General features: G+C 35.7%; 1 protein-coding gene across 1 annotated transcript; it reads right to left on the reverse strand.

The window, feature by feature from the left end:
• Positions 1 to 6952: 6952 nt before the first annotated feature.
• On the reverse strand, positions 6953 to 8603 carry LOC110778573 (uncharacterized protein At4g06744-like). The gene has a single exon (XM_021983122.2). The coding sequence runs from the start codon at positions 8405 to 8407 to the stop codon at positions 7133 to 7135; it is 1275 nt and encodes a 424-aa protein (XP_021838814.1). The 5' UTR covers positions 8408 to 8603; the 3' UTR covers positions 6953 to 7132.
• Positions 8604 to 14769: the final 6166 nt, after the last annotated feature.

Consider the following 14769-nt stretch of genomic DNA (forward strand, 5'->3'; position numbering starts at 1 on the left):
AGGTACACAAATAATTGTGAGTACATGTTAGTTTTGGTGAAACTCAACGATATAAGTAAGGAGTCCTTTTATGTCGTGGCAAAATCGATAGGTTTACCTAATAAGTTCTTAGACGTACCTATCAACCAAGAGTAGTTTCTAGACTATTAGCAAAAGGCTTTTGCTTACCTAAGATGTTTTAGGATTAAGTCGACAAACTGTGCTTAGTTCTTCAATGATTTTAGGATCTTGGAATCATTTTATTCACACCTGCCGGAACAATAAATTCGAATAAAATGCTAATAACTTGTTGAAATTGCATGATTGCTTTAATTTTCAAGTTATTATTCATGATAAATGTTTAGACTTTGCATGCTTCAATGTATGTTTTAATTATTGTTTATAATTAAATATCTTGCACTGCAATAAATCCTTTTAGAAAGGTAACAGTAAATTTCCTCGATTGGTAGTGAATCCAAGAACGATTCACGGAAATGAGAGAAAGTGAGCAATTTAAAATGTACGTTTCTTTTAGCGACTTTTATGGTTGTTTTCGAAGATCAAAATCGAATGGCAAACCAATTGGTGCTTGTGAATTCAAAATACAATGTAGTTTTGAGATCATAAAGCATTGAGCTTAAACGCTCAGCTTTACCAATGGTTAACAACCTAATATCTTTGTCCATTTAATTCTCGAATGAGTCTAGTCCCTAGACATTCGAATAGATCGATGCTTAGAGAACTTTAGAAGCTTCTTGTAAGATCATCTAGTTGAAACAGAATATTCAACATAAATTAAAATGGAAAAGAACCTTGTTGGTGACATTGGACATGTCTAACAAAGTATAAAAGTCAACACTAAAGAATTCAATTCTTAAGACTATAAGAAAGGGTACAAGAAATAGGAAAACAAAGGAACATATGAAAGGAATTTACGATTCCGTTTCTACCTATAAGTTTATGTTTAAAGAGGAGTGACCTAGCAATCAAACTTCCTTGGTATCATATACCGCTTGAGGTTCTTACTTCGGTAATAACTCAAACAATGGAAGCTAGGATACACTAATGACCTACAAGTGGGAAATGAAGCATGGCAATGCTACATTAGTTGTAGGGTCATCTAGTTTGTTTTAAGTCCTATCAAAGGCTGGAACTTAATGGCTATTTTGTTCCATAATCAACATACCTAAATTTCTGTTTTCAAACACAGAAAGACTCACATTCAAGAAAAAACAAAGACAATGTTTGTTTGTTTATTTGAATGAAATGGTCAATTACAGGTTGAGTCAATATGCTTGATTAAAACAAACAACTCTTTAAAGAACTTTACTAGGTTCAAATCAACCCCTTGATTTGAGTTCCACTAATCTTTGGCATTGTTGCTTAGACCATATCAACAAGTTAACATTCAAAAAGCTCTATTTTGATGGACTTTTGAAAGTTGATTGATTTCTAGATCATTTTAAGACAACTAGTCTTACTTGTTGAAAGTAACAAAAGATATGAACTATTGTTAGAACGCCTAGACAATAGAGTTCAAAGCTAAAGAAAGATTTTATAACTTTATTATTTCACACAGATTTGAGTGAATATAGGTTTATTTACTCAATGTGATATAAGTTTGAATCTGTTTGGCTAGTTCAAAGATTCAGAAGTATAAAATCCACTTGGCAAGAAATCATAAAGATCTAGGTTAGATCATGTTGATGATTACTTGAGACCAAATATGATCATCAATGATTGTGTGTTGTAATTTCACAATCTAGGTCCATAAGATATGGCATATCTTAGTTGGAATAATCGAAGTCAATTAGTACTTGATTCGATCAATGATGAATCATAAAGAATTTTCCTATAATTTCTAAAACAAAATGCTCAACTACCACCAAACTAAACCAAATTCGTCAAAGCTATTGAAAAGTAATTTCAGAATATCTTTTCGATAATATATATCTAGAGAGTTGCTAAACTCAGTGGGAGCTTAGTGTTTGTTATTCAACAAACTAAGGCCCAAGTATAGATATATGTTTCATTGTGATTTATTCAAATGAGACACAAGGGTATTGTTTCTACCACGAATTTTTGAGAACATAATGTTTGTTTGCTCGAAATAATGTCCTTTTGGAGATTCGTTTCCAAAATGACAAGTGGGAGAAAATAGACCTCGAAAGTCTTCGAGACGAACAACAAACATAAACGGACATTCCGGAGGCTTTTCGAAGTGCTTCAGAAAATCCGAACTTATTCTTTAAGGACTTTAGAAGTGGCTTTAAAGAATAGACATCTCTTAGAAGACTTTACAAGTGCTTCAAGGAGAACAGAATATTCAAAGGACTTTCAAGTGGCTATTTGATATTCTATTGTTTGATGTTCTATGCCCTAGTAGGCATAGAGTTCAAGTCACTGGAACTATGAGATTCTTCTATTAGATAGTGAAGAAACATGGAGTTCAGGTCATTGAAGCTATGCGATTCTTCCATTAGATAGTGAAGAAACCTACAACTTGCAGTCAAGGACTTTAGAAGTGGCTTTAAAGAATAGACATCTCTTAGAAGACTTTACAAGTGCTTCAAGGAGAACAGAATATTCAAAGGACTTTCAAGTGGCTATTTGATATTCTATTGTTTGATGTTCTATGCCCTAGTAGGCATAGAGTTCAAGTCACTGGAACTATGAGATTCTTCTATTAGATAGTGAAGAAACATGGAGTTCAGGTCATTGAAGCTATGCGATTCTTCCATTAGATAGTTAAGAAACCTACAACTTGCAGTCAAACTATTATCATGTAGATTAATGAGTTTGTGACTTGTAAGAAAGCTATGACGAAACCCAGATTCCCTAAAATGGTTAGAGGCCATATATAGACTCAAATGTTTTAAATGGTTAGAGGCCATAAAACATACTCAATGTTTTGATGACAAAATTGAAATTTTGTTGATTTGCAAGAATAGTTTCACACCTATTGGTTGCAAGTTTGTTTTAAGGATAAAAACCATGAAACATGAATTGTGTTCACACACAAAGCTAGATTAGTTGCTAAAAGTTACAAGCAAATTCACGATGTGGATTGTGTTGAAACCTCATGCAAAATCGTAATGCTTCAAGTCTATAATTCAAGCAATGATTGCATATTGGTAAATATGGCAATTGGATGACAAAAGTATTCCTCAATCAAATGTTGGAATAAACTATGTACATGGTATGTCATAGGATTTGTGGATCCAAATAAATGCTTGAAAAAGAAAGCTAGCTTATGAAATCTAAGTCCAGATTTAAGCAAGCAATTGGGAATTAGAACTGTATTTTAGTGAAGCTAATAAGTATTTTAGTTTCATAAAATATACATGATTCTTATAGATATATAAGAAGTTTAGTGGGAGTACTTAAAACTTAATTGGTCCTATGTGTATTACACACATATCTCTCTATTGTGAAATAACATTCAAATGCTAATGACTTAGATTTGAAATTATTCATCAATGATGGACCATGGCGAAACTTAGTACATACTGGGTATTAAGATCTATTTACAAAGATCTTATGATATTGTTTTGGATTAAGTAATGGCATTTACTAAATCAAACACGAAAGTCTCCATTGGAGATATTCGACCCATGTGAATAAATCTAAATAAGGATGTTTGAACTATGTATAAGCATTTACTAAGTTAAACATCAAAGGATCTAAATAAGATTCTTAACCTATATTATATGTCAAAGAATTTAGCTGAATTTAGTATCTACTGAAACTAGATAAGCTAAAGTTACATGAATAGAATTCAATTGGGAATTATTCTGCAAAAGAATTTATCATGTATGATATAATATGAGGATCGCCAAAAATGTATCGTATGACTTTAGGCATGACGAACATATACCAATCTCTATTGATCTAAGTGAAGATCAACTAGATTGAGATCAAGAATACTTATGGTACTTGAAAAGGTACATAGGAATAGTTCTTGATTCAAGGAAATAAAGATATGCTAAATATTGATGCTACACGCATAAACACTGGCAAAGGATCAAGCAAGACCCTTTGGAGTTAATCATTAATAAGGACGAGCTATAGAGCATCGTGTTTCGAAATGGCAACATGGATTGGAGACCATGAGTTGTTGCGTGGGAAATTAAAATATTAATTTCTATGTTCTAAGATACAGCTGGAAAGTCTTCCACGTGTCTGTGAACTGCTTGGATAATAAATCCAAACAAAGCATCACTAGCAACCTAAACAATTGAAGTAAAAGTAATTATTGCCTAAGAAGCAATAAAACAGGGTTGTTTAAAGTTCTTCACTGAACTTGGGTAGATCACCTATCTGCTGGCTTGATGGTTCTTCATTGAAAAATGCGTGGAACCACTCTTGAAGCAAGAAAAACGTCTGCTAACTTAATGGTTCTTCATTGCAAAATGCGTAGAACCACTAATGTAGTAAGAAAGACTAGATCACATAATAAACAAACTCGAAAAGATCTTATCATCATATCTCAAAGAACATTCGATGAAAAGGATGTTAAGATTGGCAAAGCATGATAACTAAACCTATGCAACAAGTGAGAAGCAACACTCACATTGTCGCACTGGAAATCAAGCATAGCTTTGAATTCCATGAATTGTTTTAGAAAATGGGTTTGAGGCCCATGGTTGTAAAACATTGGGGTTGAACATTTATCATATATGAAATGTATTTTCATATTCCATTTAATCTTGGTTTAGTATTAAATGATGAGTCCCTTCAAATTTGACGAAATATTCAAGATAGACTGTCAGGACCAGTCCTGTGACTAAGAAATGTCTATCAAGTGAACTTGAATGTCAAAGGTTGAAAATGGTCCCTAGTCGGAGTTTTCTATAAAATTGGACGCATAGAAAACGTTAGACGACTAGAATGCAAGATGACTAGTAGTTCTGTTTCTTGAACTATGTGGACATGGCAATGTCATAATCATTTGCATAGATACTTACTTTGGGAAGACTAGTATCGGACAAGACCTATGAAACTTTACTGTAAGAGATGAAAATCTGTCATAAGTAAATTTCATTAAATTATTAGACACTAAATCCTCAATACCTGAGTGATTTGAGATTACTTGTTTGAGAACTGGTTGCTTTGACGTTGACCAACCGTCGCACCGTAAAAGGAGGCTATAAAGGCAACGCTCAGGTAATCACCTATCAAACGAAGTCTAATCTCAAGATCGCAAGATTGGGATTGTCCTCCCATAAATCGGGATGAGATGCTTAAAAGTTGTACAAGGCCACTCGGAGAGCTAGAAACTGTGAAATGCATGGCCGTGCTCGGATGAATCATAGGCTATGATTATCTGTTTATTTGATCAGTTGAACTCTGAAACCGAGGAACACCTCTGGACGTAATAAGGATGACAACTCTTACCTTATGTTCAAGAGCAAGCATCGAGCGACAAAGGAATTAGGAAATGCACACTTGTCCCTAAGGAAAAGTGGGAGACTGAAGGAAATAATGCCCTTGGTCCAAGTATGCATTCTATGTTAAGTCTAATAAATGTGGTTCAGTATTAATTAACAAGTTAATAATTCAGTGAGATCAAGTGAGCTGAATGCCTAGCTAGAGGCCGCTTCAGTTCAAGTGGAATTAATGATATTAATCCACAGCTTACTCTTGACTGAACCCGTAGGGTCACACAAATAGTACGTAAACGGATCAAGTATTTAATGGCATTAAATAATCCATCTATGAATATTCGGAACCGACGGATCTTGGTTTCAGTGGGAGCTAAGATCGTCACAGGCAAGAAATGAATACTCCGGAAACGATGATATTGCCGGAAACGGAAATATGGATCGTATCGGAAATATAAATATTGTCCAAGTCGTAGATGTTGCCGGAAACGGAAACATGGTACGTATCGGAAAATATTATCGGAAATGGAAATATTGCCAGAATCGGAAATATTGCCGGAAACGGAAATATTGTCAGAATCGAAAATATTGCCGGAATCGGAAAATAATTCCGGAAACGGAAATATTAAATATTTGTTCGAAACGGAAATTAATTCCGGAATCGGAAATATTAAATATTGTTCGTATCGGAAATGAATTCCGGAATCGAAAAATTTAATCGGAAGCGCATCGTACGAATAAGCATCGGACGAGGCCTGCCGGACGAGGCCCAGCACGAAGCCAGGCCATCGCCCAGCAAGCCAAGCGCGCCGCACAAACAGCCACGCCAGGCCCAGCGCAAGGCCAGGCCCAGCAGGCTGCGCAGCGCGCACAGCACGCGCAGCGCGCAGCGCGCGCGGGCGCTGCGTGGGCTGCTGCTCGCGCGCACGCATGGGGACCCATCGTGGCTGCCGTGCGTGTGTGTGCAAGTGTTTGTGTTCGTGCACGTTTCCTAAAACATGCAGAGTTCGGTTAATGATTAAATTCCTAATTCTATTTGATAAATTAATTAAATTAGAGTTCTTGTAGGATTCTAGGTTTAATTAATTTGTATCTGAATAGGATTTCGATTCCCTTTCCATATCCCTATAAATATGAGGCTAGGGCTCACAATTTATAATGAGTTTCAAAGTATTCAAAGTGAGTTTTTGAGAGAAAAATTCAGCCACACATCTTGCTCAAAAGTGCCGAAAATTCTAGTACCTTAAGGGTGATTCTAGTTGGTCAATCTTAAGGCGGATCCGGACGTGCTGTGGACTATCTACGGAGGGACGACACTTGGAGTCCTAAAGACTTGTTCTTGCTCGGTTCGGGCGCAGCTAGGGAGGGCACGCAACAAAGAGTATGCATCTAAATTATGCTATATGATTATGTGTAAATAATATGTAATCCTGGGTTAATGGTTGTTTCCGCATGATTTATGTAATATCATATGTATCATAACCTAACATCGGAGGGGCTTTCCTCGGAAACACCCCCGAGGCTGGTGACTTTGCTCTTGTGCAGGTGAATTCGGACTCAACTCATTCAATCAAGCAAGATCTTCAACACACACGAAAGGGCCTTCATTAGAAGCCCATTGTTTCCATCTTTACAACACCGGAACATTAACTATTAATATAATAGTCACATGCACTCGTATTAGGGTAAGCCGAACATTATATTTAACAAAAATCATTACACAACATATCGAACTCAAAATCTACAACAATAGCAAACTCATTAATTAATCAAAGACTTAGAGCTTTATAAGTAAGTGTTGGATGAGGTTGTGGTCCCCCCTCTGTTTCAGAATTCAGATATACACTTGTTGCTGCTTTCTTGCAAGTCACAGAGTGGTTTATTTCACCGCAACCCTGGGCAGGTTTGGGCTTATTAAGAAACCCGGCACATATTTTTGGGTCTCTCTGATCCGGAAGGCCCATTACACAATTGTGTTTCATATCCAACACTCCTTTTTGGATTAGCTTCCTGCATTCCGGCCCAACTTGGGTGAAATAGTTATCAGACAAAGTCAACTTCGTCAAATTACGCAACTTACACACCTCCTCGGGTACAGAACCATAAAATTCATTCTTTTCCAGGACTAAGTACTCTATACTCTCTAAACAGCTGAAGGACTCGGGTATGGGTCCCGTTAAGGAGTTCACCGAAACGTCGAAAACACGGGCCTTGTTAAGAAGCCCAATCTCGGAAGGAAGGCAACCCGAGAAAGTGTTGTTCAAGAAGAGGATCTCGAGGAGAGTATTCGAGGCTAGCCCAATGGACTTCGGAATTGGGCCTGTTAACTTGTTGTTAGCTAAGTTGATGAAAGACGCTAGTGTGGAACCCATGTTAGATGGAAGGTCCTGATCAAAATTATTATTGTTAATAAAAAGGGCCAACAATTCCAAATTAAAAAGCCCAGGAGGAACTGGGCCCGTGAAGGAGTTAAATCGGAGATCCAAGAAGGTTAAGTTGGTAGCACCAAGGACATTCATAGGGAAGTTCCCACTATAATTGTTGTTACTAAGATCCAACTCAGAGAGGTATGGAAGATGGCTTAACACTGGTATGTTTCCCTCAAACCCGTTGGAATTTGCATGGAAAATCGACACGTCAGGAAGCTTGTCGATGAAGCCATCAATAGTAATGTTCTTCCCTATAATACCACATTCATTGAATTGAATGGCGTACAGACATTCTGTCTTATTTAAGGAATCTTTAGAAAGTGAACACCCAAACTTTGGATTTTTACACAAGTCAGTAGTATCGGTAATTGTAAGATGTGAAAACCCACAATTGTCACTAGTAATCCCTTTGAAAAATTGTTGTATCACTTTTTTGGCTTCTTGGACTTTTGATCCGTTGAGGGATGATGATGATGCCGACGGTGGTTGAGGTGATGATGGAGGTGGTGATGGGGTGGCTACTACGACAACAACTTGGTAAATGGAACATAATAATAAAAGGATTAAGATTGTGTGTACGAAATGAGTAGCAAAAATGGAGGATATCTTATACATTTTGTCTATAAAGAATTATAGTATGTCGGAGACAGCAGAAATATAAATGGGTAATATACTAATATGATCTAATGTACGAGATATATATAAAAAATAATATATGTGATATAAGAAGAGGTGTAACACCTACTTTATAATAAATTAACAGAGAATGCTTAAGCAATAAGCTTATTTATGATGTTTGTGTTTTTATAAACGGAGACATCATTAGCATATATATATATAAATAATTTTCATGCCAAAAAAGAGAGGTAGGAAATTCATTTTATCATTTGCCTTAAACTTTATTTGGTTTTTACTATTTTAATTTTTAGTGTTTGCTTAACTTTTTATGATCCTAAAATTACTACATTGCAAAATTAACCTCTAATGTAGTAAGCGACTTTAAAGGTTATGCACATAAATTAATTAAATATCTATGGAGTATTCATTATATTTGGTGGGAGGTTTGTAACAATTATAAGGAATATAATGGACAAGTAACAATTAAAATTATTACCTTGCAAAATTAACCTCTCATGTATATAATATGTATGGGTCTTCAACTCTTCACTCTGGTAAGTTGTAAATGCATCATCTTCTCTAATTTTTTTTAGAGGTAAAATTAGCTAATTAATAAAATAGTCATACAACATCTACAATAGAAATCAAAACTAACAAATACAAAACAATTAGGATTAAACAAAATTCTAATCAGGCAAAACCACGATCGTTGTGTATGAGAATCTGACAATGATGAATACTCTTTTTCACATCGCTGTTTGATACAACCTTCAACGAGGGGGTCTTTGAAATTTTTGGGATTGAATTAAATTCGATAATTGATTGTAGACAAAGAACTGACATCTGCTGTAATACCGCACAAATCTTCATCAATAAATCAACTTTTCCTGCGAAATTAAAACCATAACCCCCCGACTCTGACAAGGAGAGAGATAAAATCCAATAAATGGGTAGAGATAACCCAATAAATGGGTAAAAAACTATCCAATAGGGAGATAATAAAGTTTTTATTCCGAACATGAAATCAAATTTAGAAAAATCAAGAAAAGAGGGGTTTATCATTAACCTAATGATTGGTGGTAGCCCTTAAAAAATTAGGATTTTGAAGGAGGAAGAGAAAAAAGAGAGAGAATAGGGATTGAGTATAATAACTAGGATCAAGGACAATTTTGATATTTTACTTTCATCTTCTTTGATAAACATGGACAATTATTCATTGTTAATTTGTTATGATTAGGTGCATAACTGCATATAAGTACAATAAATATAACCACTTCGATCATTTTGTTTTGGGTAACGGAAGTACACATTAATTAGTCATTCACTTACGGTTTTTTTAATGTACTTGCGGTGTGTAGATATTGATAGAGAACACATAATAATAATTTGCTAAATTAAATTTTGATAATTTTTTAATCAAATCGTTATATCCATAATATAAAATATATTTACTAAATATTTGGTCAACTAGCATCATATTAAGTATAACGAATATTTTTGTAAAATTAGCATATTAAGCATACAAAAACATGTTTACATAGTAAGACGAAGATGAGGTTATAGCAGTTATTCTGGATATGTTACAGAATGGGAAGCTCTTGAAGGAGGTGAATCATATTGTCATCACTCTCATCCCCAAGACTAAATGTCCAAAAGATGTGAGTGAATTCAGACCAATTTCATGTTGTAACACCATTTATAAGTGCATAACAAAGGTCATTTGTGGGAGATTAAGACAAGTATTACCTGATCTGATCTTGGAAAACCAAGGTGGTTTTGTTCATGGTAGGTTTATTGTCCACAACATTATGGTTTTTCAAGACTTAGTCAAGCATTATGACAGGAAGGCAGTCAAACCTAGCTGTCTCATGAAGATATATTGATCTTCAGAAGGCTTATGACACAGTTGATTGGCAGTTTTTGTATGAAATGCTCACTTATCTGGAGTTCCCATGCTCTTTTGTGAAAATGGTAATGCAGTATGTTACTACTCCCATGTTCTCTTTGATGTTGAATGGAAGTATGCATGGATTTTTTAAATCCAAAAGAGGGTTGAGGCAGGGGGATCCTATATCTCCATTGTTGTTTGTCATATGTATGGAATATCTGTCTAGGATATTGAGCAGAATGTGTGAATCTTCTCATTTCCAGTTTCATCCAAGATGTAAAGATATCAAGCTCACTCATCTTTGTTTTGCTGATGACTTGATCCTGTGCAGTAAGGGTGATTATCAATCTATTCTCCTCTTGTTACAAGCTTTCAAGCTTTTTTCAAACTCAGCTGGTTTAAAGGCTAATCAGCAGAAGTCTTCTGTGTATTGTCATGGTATGCCAGAGAGTGAAGTTCAAAGAGTAGTTGATGTTTCTGGTTTCTCCAGAAGTTCTTTGCCTTTCAAGTATCTGGGTGTTCCCATTTGTTCTAAAAAGATTATTGTGGCTCAATGTGGACATCTAGTGGATAAAATGATCACTAGGATTAAGATCTGGAGCTCAAGGAATCTATCTTACACTGCCAGAATGCAACTAATCAATTCTGTTTTGCTTAGCCTGCATATGTATTGGGCTCAGATATATGTCCTTCCCAAATCTGTGCTGCAGGACATTGTGAGGATATGTAGAGCCTTCCTGTGGAGTGGACAAGCATTCAGCCAGAAACCAAGTAATATAGCTTGGGATAAGGTTTGTTGTGACAAGCAGCATGGTGGTTTGGGTTTTAGGGATGTGGTTCTGTGGAATATGGCTTTCATTGGTAAATATGTTTGGGCTCTTGTTAAGAAGCAGGATAATATCTGGATCAGGTGGATTACTTCAGTTTACCTCAAAGATGGGGAATGGTGGGATTACCAACCTAGCTCTTCTGCTAGTTGGTATTGGAGACAAATTTGTGTTACTAAGGAGAAGCTTAAGCAGTTTTTTACTCTGTCTGACCTGGAGGGCATGGCTCATTATTCAGTGAAGCAAGTTTATGAGAAAATGTTGGATTTGAAACCTAGGGTGCATTGGGATAGATTAGCTTGGAATAGATTGCTCACCCCTAAGCACAAATTCATCTGTTGGTTAGCTGCTCAATGTAGGCTACAGACTACAGCTAAATTAGCTAGAATTGGGATTAGTCAATCTGCTCCATGCTTGATTTGTGGGTTGCAGGATGAAGATCACAACCATCTTTTCTTTCAGTGTCAGTTCAGCTATCAGATTATGCAGGCAATGCAGCAGTGGTTGGGTGTTCCTATGGCTGGTACCTTGCATCAGTTGGTAAGAAAGATTGGTCATAGAAGAGTTTCTAAGTTCAGAAAACAAGTTATTTTTGCTGCTATTGGTACTGCTGTGTACTTGATTTGGAAGAGCAGGAATGCAAGCTTCTGGGATAATCAAATCCCCACTATTAGTCACACTGTGAGCAGCTTGAAGCAATTGGTTAAGGGCAGAATTCAAGTAGTTTTGCCAAAAACTATGAGCAAGAGAAATTATGATTGGTTTATAACCTTGTAATGGGCTTTGTGCCTTGTTCTTTTTGTTTGTGTGCCTTGTATAGCTGTGAGTTGCTAATTCCTTGTTGATAGAGTCCAACCTAGTTGGTTTGTATCACTTGGTTTAGCCTAAGTTGTAATGTTTTGCTTAATTAATATATTCTCTCTTGCTTAGCAAAAAAAAAAAGACGAAAATTGCTATTAGATGATTAAATGAGTGTGTTCAAATTTTATTAACTATGCATTAGGTTTAGGAGGGAAAATATTTTAGTTAATTATTTTATTAAAAAAATGACCAAACAATAATTTTAGAACATTTGGGCATGCACGAGATCTAATCTAATAAACAAATATTTTAAGCCATTTTCATTAAACGTACTGCAACGGAAAAAGAGATATCACATTTAGGCTCTGTTCTTTAATTCTTTTCACCTATATGGTACGGAGTACGATTTTTCTTGTTTCTAGTATGATATGGTTAGATTCTCCTGGTTTTGTCTAGTCTGGTATGAATATTTTATGTGAGTACTTTTTGCTTTTACTAGTCTGATTATTTTCGATCTAATATGTTCTTTATTTTTAAGAATGGAACAGAGTTTTAAAGGGAAATATTGTAGACAAGATATAATTCAAAGTTTTGAATATCTCCATTCAAGGCCAGTCGACCATCTACAATAAGAAGTACAACGCGTCTCTTGTGTGACCAGCCACACTATCAACTTGATTGAGTGACGCGCGCGTGCAATTCCCTCGTGCGAAACTACTATGGAGAAGGTTATTGACTGATGTTACTTGACTTTCTATGTTTGTGTTACTTATACGTTGTATTTGCCGTACTTTTTCTTGTTTTACTACAATTTTTCAATTTCATGTTAGAAGTTTCTTATATAGACGGGTGTTACTTGACTTTCTATGTTGGTGTTACTTATACATTATATTCGATGTTATTTTTCTTGTTTTATCACAGTTTTATGTTAGAGGTTCCTTGTACAGACTGATGTTATTTGACCTTTTATGCTGGTGTTCCTTACATATATATATATATATATATATATATATATATATATATATATATATATATATATATATATATATATATATATATATATATATATATATATATATATATATAGAGGAAGGCTCTCGTGAGAACACTTTCCTACGGTAAGAACACTTCCTTACGGTGAGAACACTTTCTATAATGGCATTTTCGTGATTTTTATAAACAAATAAACCAATATAATTGTTTTTTCACGTTTTTCTTTTCAATATTTCTGATTTTCACGTTCTCTCTCTTCAACTCCCCTCTCTCTTCACTCCCTCTCTCTCCTATTCGAACACCACCACCAATTTCCGCCGCCGCTAGCCACTGCCGCTACTTACCTCTCGCTGCCGATTGTGCTCTCCTCTCGCCGCCGCTTCTTCTCTCCTCTCGCCGCCGTTTCTTTCTCCTCTGGCCGCTGTTTCTTTCTCCTATCGCCGCCGCTTCTTCTCTCCTCTACGCCGCCGCTTCTTCTCTCCTCTACGCTGCCGCTTCTTCTCTCCTCTCGCTGCCGCTTCTACTTTCCTCACGCCGCTCGCCGCTGCTCGCAGAAATTCGTCACCGGTCGCGGTGGTTGTGGTTCGCGAATCGGAGTTCGAACTCTCAGGTTTCTTTGATTCTTCGATTTAGGTTTCTTTGTGTAACACCCCCAATTTCCATACCTGTTTAAGACTTATAGCGGAAGCATAAAATAATAAATTAAGGGTATTACCGCCACATTTAGGCTACAACCCAAATGTAAGGCTATGTTATCCATCAATAATCCAACCTTTATAAATAAGTAAACATTGTCATAATTAAATAACTTAAACCAACTACCCAAAATATCGTCACAACTGAATTAAATAAAACCCAACTGATTGCCTTTAGGTGATCTACGTTCCTAATAACTTGCTACTAGTTGTTGTGAAACGGTCGCTCATGACGTGCCACGCATACCTGTAAATTGGAAAAGCATATACAGAAGGGAAACCACAAATCAGTGGAAATTGAGTAAGTACTACTTCACCCTGTAAAACATTTTCGAAAACCTTTTTCTTACTTTGGAAAACATTTTATCTTAAAAACGTTTCATGCACAGATAGCACGTAACGAGCACACGCACTCAGTCCATAATTAACAGTTAATTAATTACTTTGAGGTAAGAGAACAAGATAATTCCACCATAAATGTAGTTCAAGACTACCACCCTAATGGGTGTAACCACCAAAATAGGTCTTAGTCCTTAAGTGTGCACACCCCCCAGTGAGTATTTTTAACTCAAAGGAGTAGAATAAGCCTAAGTCGTGCTAGTTAGCTCCGACTAAAATATTAAGACACGTTGTGTCGTACCACCAAAGTGTTCCTCATCTTAGGGGATCCTGCCTAAGATGTCTTACCAACAAGTATGTTTTGCATCAAGAGATTAGTGTTTTATCACAACCAAAATCATTATATATATTGTTCATTAACAAGCTTAATTATACTTATATTTAAACAAGTAGAACGTTATTCTTATATTTAACATTATTTAAACAAGTAGTTAAATAATATGAGTTCATACGCTAACACGAACTCAAAGAAACCAAGTAGTCAAATACATATATTTAACACTATTTAACATTATTAACATTATTCCTACGCTAGCTCAAGGAAACCAAAGTTCCACATTATCACATGCATCCACGGTAATAAACATGAGTTCCGTTTCACCGTTACTCGAACAATAGACAAAAGCGTAGAATATTAACCAGCTATAAAGACTAACTCTTAATCCAAATCACCTACTGTCTTCATGGATACATGAACATAAATTATCCAACAATTACCATACATGTATAGAAAACACGTTGCCATGTCAACTTATT

The sequence above is a fragment of the Spinacia oleracea genome, chromosome 4, assembly GCF_020520425.1.
Source record: "Spinacia oleracea cultivar Varoflay chromosome 4, BTI_SOV_V1, whole genome shotgun sequence".
NCBI lineage: Eukaryota > Viridiplantae > Streptophyta > Magnoliopsida > Caryophyllales > Amaranthaceae > Spinacia > Spinacia oleracea.